Source organism: Cynara cardunculus (assembly GCF_001531365.2).
Source record: "Cynara cardunculus var. scolymus isolate 2C chromosome LG 11, CcrdV1, whole genome shotgun sequence".
NCBI lineage: Eukaryota > Viridiplantae > Streptophyta > Magnoliopsida > Asterales > Asteraceae > Cynara > Cynara cardunculus.
In genome coordinates, this window is record NC_037538.1 from 19,540,353 (window position 1) to 19,547,345 (window position 6,993).

General features: G+C 35.7%; 1 protein-coding gene across 2 annotated transcripts; it reads right to left on the reverse strand.

Annotated features, from left to right (window-relative positions):
- Window positions 1-3,256: 3,256 nt before the first annotated feature.
- LOC112521306 (probable GTP diphosphokinase CRSH, chloroplastic) lies at window positions 3,257-5,764 on the reverse strand. Of its 2 annotated transcripts, none has more exons than XM_025130081.1 (4): window positions 5,341-5,764; window positions 4,016-4,939; window positions 3,652-3,936; window positions 3,257-3,544 (listed from the first exon to the last, which is right to left on the reverse strand). In XM_025130081.1, the coding sequence occupies exons 1-4, from the start codon at window positions 5,752-5,754 to the stop codon at window positions 3,416-3,418; spliced, it is 1,752 nt and encodes a 583-aa protein (XP_024985849.1). In that variant the 5' UTR covers window positions 5,755-5,764; the 3' UTR covers window positions 3,257-3,415. The 2 variants fall into 2 exon arrangements, with proteins under 2 accessions (XP_024985849.1, XP_024985848.1); XM_025130080.1 differs by having other exon boundaries at window positions 3,257-3,553.
- Window positions 5,765-6,993: the final 1,229 nt, after the last annotated feature.

Below are 6,993 nucleotides of genomic sequence, written 5' to 3' on the forward strand. Positions count from 1 at the left end.
ATTTTCAATTCAATAAAGAAAGCGCCGTCGATTTCTATTTCATCTTTTTCTCCTACAAATTTCTCTTGAATTTCCTTGTTAAATTGTTCTATTGTAAGATCTGGGTGTTAACAATGTTCCTTTACGTTTATTGTCATTTACATTCCGTTATTTAATTTCCGCAATTTACTTTCTCGTCATTTATTTTCTCGTCATTTATATTTTCCCGTCATTTATTTTCCGTTCTTTACAATTATGTCTTTACTTTCCGTCATATATTTTACTTGTAATTTACTTTCCGTTATGAGTAGCTAAGCTTTTATAGCTTGGGTGTGAGACGGAAATGTGAGATTTTCAAACCAAAATAAAGTAGCTAAGTGTTTTCATAAACGACGTTCCGTTGTTTCATTCGAGTTTTTATAAAAACCAAGTACACTTCTTGACGGGTTGATCACTTTGAAAGTGTTAAAGTGACATGGACTTAGAGATAAGCCATTGAATGCACGTCAACTTGAATGATATAAGAGGTAGACTTGAGAAAGTTGCCGACAAGGAGACTTGTCATTTATGTCTTTCAAACTTCATTCCCGACGGGTTGGTCACTCTTCAAAAGTGTCAAAGTGCGATAGATTCAGAAATGAACTATCTAGAACACACGCCAACTCGAATGATATGGGAATCGACTTGAGAGAGTGATTTTTAACTAAGAGATTTGTTTATCCATATAATTTGAAGACACCATCTAGTCACTATCCCTGGTCCGGATACCATATAGAGATATGGGTTGAAAGCTATAATATAGCGCAATGGTGAAGTCCGAGAGGAATACTTTCAAAATAGATGGTGGAACTATTTTTTGAAACACTGCTTGCTGTAGCATTCCTACAGCATTGGCTATTGGAAATTGTGTTTGGGTCTCACCGCAAGTCTTACACCCTTGCTATCCTTATATATTATGTTTTCTGTTTTAAATCACCTTAATTCCAAACTGAAGTTTTCAAAATCATCATCTGAAATCATCTCTTTCATTGGACTCTCATTTAATTTTTGCTACAATCTCCGTAGAGGATAATCCGGTACTTATACAATTTTATTACTTGGAAAGACGATATTGGGCCGTATTGTATACTTGTTTTGTGGCCCAATTCCTTTTTCGAACGGCGGTTACCCCTGCCTTCAATTTGATGGTCTTACTGACCGACTGGTTTTTCGGTTGTCTTCTCAGTTCCGGTTAAGGTAAGTCCCCTTTTTTCTGGTGGGTGCCAGTAGGTGGTAAGTTTCCTTCTGAATTTTGGCCTCCTTGGGTATCCCCCGTATGATTCCAATCGAACCCCGTATGAAGTTATTGACGATGGTTCCTTCTGTTGTGAATTGGCGGTTTCTGGTGACTTTCTCGGTTCCTATTTGGTATATGGTAGATGATGAGAAACTTTGGTTTGATTAAACCCAAAGCTTAAATAAAAATAACAAGAAACTAAAATACTAAACTTTGTTTCTTCTAATTAATGTCGAGATTAACTCAACAGATCATATTATTGACTTACTTTATTGTGCTGAAATGCAAATATTTCTGTGTAAAAGTTATTTATATCAGTTTTGGTGTTTATCAACCTTCATATGCAAAGAAATGATTTACTCACTAGACCTTCAGGTCTAACTCTCATTTTGTGTTTCAAAAATGTGTAATGCAGGAACCGCGGAATCAAGGGATATTAAGGGGAAAGAGGAAATGTGATTATTTTTCTTTTATGATATCTACTTTTGGAAGATCAGAATGATGATTACTTATTTTGAAGATACATGTTGTTATACATATGTTAGTACATGATTTTATTTTTGGAATTTTTCATATGTAGATTTTGTACATATAAGAATCCTTATAATAGTGGGACCAATGTGGTATAAATTGTATTTCTTTGTAATGAAATATGTGTTACATGCAAATGTGGTGCAAGGAGATGTCACCAAACTGTTCTAAAGCGTTTGAAAATTTTGAAAATGATTTCGAGATGAAGATTTTGATCTGAAGAATATATTTGTTAAAAGGGGAGATTGTTATTTTTTTAGATTCGCTTATCAAATAGTGACAAAGTCTGATTGTCTTCATTGGGGAGACATACAAAGATCTTTTGAAGTGAAGACAAAGGGATTTGCTTTTAAAGAATGTGATCTCGAATACAAAGGGAGAGATTGTTAGGTCAAATATTATTATATCCTAGATCACAGAGCTTAAAAACTTGAAAAGGTCAAATTCTAAAGTCAACATAGAGTTCAATTGTAGTTTGACTTCTTGTATATTCAGTAAATTGTATAAATAGCTTGTATTGGTAGTTTGTAGCAAGATCTTGAACATGCTATTGAGTTGTTTTTATTCTAGAGAGAGAAGATTGAGAGACAAACATGCATTGAGAGACTTTATCAATATACATGATGATTTGATACGGATAGGCAATGGATAAGATAAGAGTTATTATGTTACCTTGTCCATTTAAAATAAAGGGTAACAGAAGAGATAAATATCCATGCTACAAAACCCATATCCATATCCTGCCCATTGAAATAATGAATAATGAAACTGGTAACGGATAAACGGCATAAAGAAGTCCATTTCGAATGAAAAATAATATTAGTAACATGAGATCAAAAGTAGTCTGAAAAAGTTGCCTGTCGCTGAACATGATTGAAGCTGTTGTATGTGCATAATTCTATCATCTTTCAGGACAACTACTTGTTGAAAGCAGGCAAACTGCTTCTAAGAGGCTGCCATATTTGTCCAAATTCCATGAACTCATCAATTTGAAGGCGTGGGATGTGTTTAGAGGCAGGCGAGATAAGTTGGGTACACATACATGTTCTTACCAGCGGAAATAACAATTTCATTTACATCAACCATTCTTGTTACTGCAAACCTCCTGTCCTATCATATCATCACCTATCCTATAATATGCAAATACTTTCTACTTCCAAACATACATACATATACATGTGTAGAGGGAGGTTCGGGGAAAAAACCTCAAGAAATAAAAAAACTGAGGAACACCCTGGTAACCGTTCATTTGGACGGTATGCACATGTGCATATTGGTCAGTGAAGTTGTTTCTTGGTTTTTATGCACGTGCGCATATTATGCACATGTGCATACTAGATAAATTGCTTAAAATTAACAATATATACATGTGCATACCGTGAACGGTTATTAGGGTGTTCCTCAGTTTTTTATTTTTTTACGGTTTTCCCCTAAACCTGACTCTCTCTCTCTCTCTATATATATATATACACACACACAAATATTCTGTTCTTTCTAGATCAAACATATATACACTAAATTATCTAGGCTATCTTGTGTTATTCATACAATAATGATCATATACCATGCAACTTTGCATGTTGGATTCAAAACCACAATAAAATATGGGTTCTCAAAGCAAAGGCTAACTTACAGCAAGCCAAGCCTATCTTCAAGTTCTTTCCTGTACACCTGAATCAAACCGCTACCGTCTGCCACTTGAAGCTTCTGATTTAACAACATCTTGTATTCATCATCTCTATCTTCTAAACCACGCATCTGTTCAACCTACAAACATGAAATCATTTACCCAAAAAGAGTGTTGTTGATATCTTTAGCAAATTATTCATTAGAGACTTGAAATGGTGATTAATTAATAATGTTACCTGCTTTTGAAACATTTCAAATTCATCAGAGCTCAAAGAACCATCACTGTTGGCATCAAGAAGCTGCATCATCTCACGAGCATCTTCCCCTTGTGCACCAAGCTCTATCATCACTTCCATAAGTTCCTCAATGCTAATCTTACCATCTCCATTCTTATCAAGGAGACGGAAGATACGATCCCTGCTATCACTCCCATCGTATTTAGGGTTTCTGGAACTAAAATCTTTTAAGCGCAATGCAGCATACTCTGCAGCAGCAATCATAATGGTCTTCAGCCGCTTTGCCTACACCAACATTCATAGATCATTATCATCATCTGGGGAAACAAAGAATCCAAAATGCATATATGTTAGGGACACTTACTTCTTCAGGATTAGCAAGACCACCTTTGTAAAATGCATGTGAAGCTGTTCCGTCTGATGCCAGTATATTCATCTCTGCTGTCCTTATTTGTATCTCCATTAGAGGTCTAATCCCACTCACATCAACTGCCATGTGTAGACTCTTGTAACCATTAGCTTTAGGTCTGGAAATATAGTCTTTGGATCTGCTGGGCACCTCCTTCCACAAAGATTGGATTACCGAGCGTGCCCTGTAACATGCTTTCTCACATTCATCTGTTGTAACCAACTTGGAACAAGGCCTCAATATGACTCGCAAACCAAGGATGTCGTTTACCTCCTCAGGCTTGCGGCCATCTCTCAACAACTTCTTCATAGTGCTGTAATGACTTTTATAACGACCCTCAACCAAGATTTCATCCACCATTTCTACTAGGATGGAGTCTGATTTCAACAATTGGAGCAGCTGTTCCTTTAGAACATCAATTATAGGCTTGTTCCCTGTTTCATGGCCCCTTAACCAGGCGTTTACATAGAGATATGAATAAGGAAACAAGTACTGAAAACAGAGATCCTCAAGTTCAAGGGACAGAGAATTGGTCCCAACAGCATGGGCTAATGGAGCATGTATCTTCATAACCTCAAGAGATATCATCTGCTGCTGATATCGTGGCAGGTACTCTAAATGCTTCATCATATCAAGCTTAAGAGCAAGATCAAGAATCAATGCCCTAACATCATAGTAAGTTAGACAGAATTTTCTAAGGGCCGAAACACTTTCATCATCGTAAGTGTCGACTTTGGAAGCAATGTTCTTGACACGAAAACTCTCATGCAACAAATGAGCAGTACTGACACCTATACGATCCTTCACATGGTACATGCTTATGGCACCTGCCTCCAGAACTTCCCTCAGTATACCAGCAGAAATGACTTCAGCATCCATCTGCAGGCAAAGTTAATTTGAGATTTCTTCAATATCCTATGTTATCACATCTATAAGCCACGCTCTAAACTTTAGGGTCGAGATCCGGTAGGTCAACATATTACTCCCAACCTCACCTTCAGTTGGGACATATTGGTTTGGTATATCCAATGTGGAGGCTAAGGGGGGAAAAGAAGGTAACACTATTGGATCATTTCTGTTGTCCATGAGAGTTAAACAACACGAATTTCAACCAGGCATTCGTGTTGCTGATGCTAAACTGGACGCTTGCAAGCAAAACACAATCATCTAATAATCAATTTGGGGGTGAGTTATGCGCCTCTTGCTCTATTTTATCTTTGATCATGAAAATTGCGTTAAGAAAGAAAAAACCATGATTCAATTGTCTAATATTTGCTTACCTGGAGATCGGCAAGGAGGAGTGCAATGGATAGTGCACGAGAGAGAGGGGAACGACCATCGGGAGCGAGAGGTAGAGTCTGCAAAATTGGGAGGCAAAGTTTCAGCGTCTTGAAAAGCAATCGAGAAGAGCTGGTGGAGAGCAACTGGTGATTATTGTTCTTAATCCTCTCCGTCAGCTCATTGAATGTCCCCACGAGCTCCACTACCATCTTCCCTCCAGGCTGTTCAAGGACCGGCATTGAAGTTGGAGGAAGAGAAAGAGACATTCTGGTTCCGGCGACTCGATGGGAGGAGGTTGATGCTTGAAGAAGAAGAAAGGGGAATTTGGGCAAAATCCGAAAACTACTGAGGCCATTTTTGGGGAAAATGATAGCGAGATTGTAAGGCGATCGAGTGTGCAAATAGACCTTCATTGGAGATATTTCGAAGGTTTCAATTGATTGAAATGGAGTGAAGGGCAAGAGGAAGAAGAGAGTGTGTGTTTGATTCCTCGATTACGACGATGACTTAGCAGCCTACGAAATACACCAACGGCTTACTGGATAGCAAGGGAGCCACGTCATTTTAACGGAATAACTCAATAATGACATGTCGTTGATTTATCTATATTATCTTATTAAGCAAATTTAATAAAATTCTTAAAGTTTTAAAATACTAGATGACCAAAATATTTTTTATACTCATTTTTCCACTCCTTCCTCTCCTCACATACATTCACCCCCTCACATACACTCACCCTCTTACAACCGATTTTTTTAAAATTATAATTTTAAATTTATACTTTATACCACTATAATTAATTAATTAATTTACTTTACGTCATTTACTTTTAAATGTTTCATTTTAAACATTTATCAAATTAATATATATAATCGTATATCAATAAACATGTTTAAAAATACATTTTTATTATAACAAGTTACACAATTATAATCGTCTCGTTAATACCTTCGAAATGAGTCCAATATTAAATAATTTTTTACTTAATTATATTATTATATATTATATATATTGTGAAAAAATATTTTTAATATTTACGATTTATACTTTTATAGTTATTTATTTATATATATACTATATATTTTGGGGTTAGGCTGTCCAAATTGCACTATATAATATGTTCTTGGGTTTTTTTGAAATATATATATATACATGTATTAATTCAACCTTAATCTGAGTTTCTGGACAAGAAAGAGGGTAAGCAGTTGAAATTTCATTCTAAAACCCATCTTTTTTTGTCTTTTCATGACTTATGATCTGTCAAATTTGTAGTTTTCTTTATTGGTTTTGAGTGTTTATCTTAAAACTTGGTTCTTTGCTCTTGGTGTAAATCGAATATATTTGTGGAGTCGTTTAAATATGTTGGATTTTAAATATATTGGATTTTAAACTGTCATACAATTTTTTTCATTGATAGTCTGTAATTGGAACCATAACTCTTATTTATTCAAATTATATTAATATGTAAAGACCAAGTGTAACATATATTATCGTTAAATCTTATCTTATAAAACCAGTGGAACTTCAAAATCGTTAAAATTTATGGCTCCCGCCGCATTACACGGGTACACAACTAGTTACATAAAGAAAAGTGCCTCTCCTTTGCATTTTGCCACCATTTCGGTCTGTAAACCAAACCGTATGGTCTAATT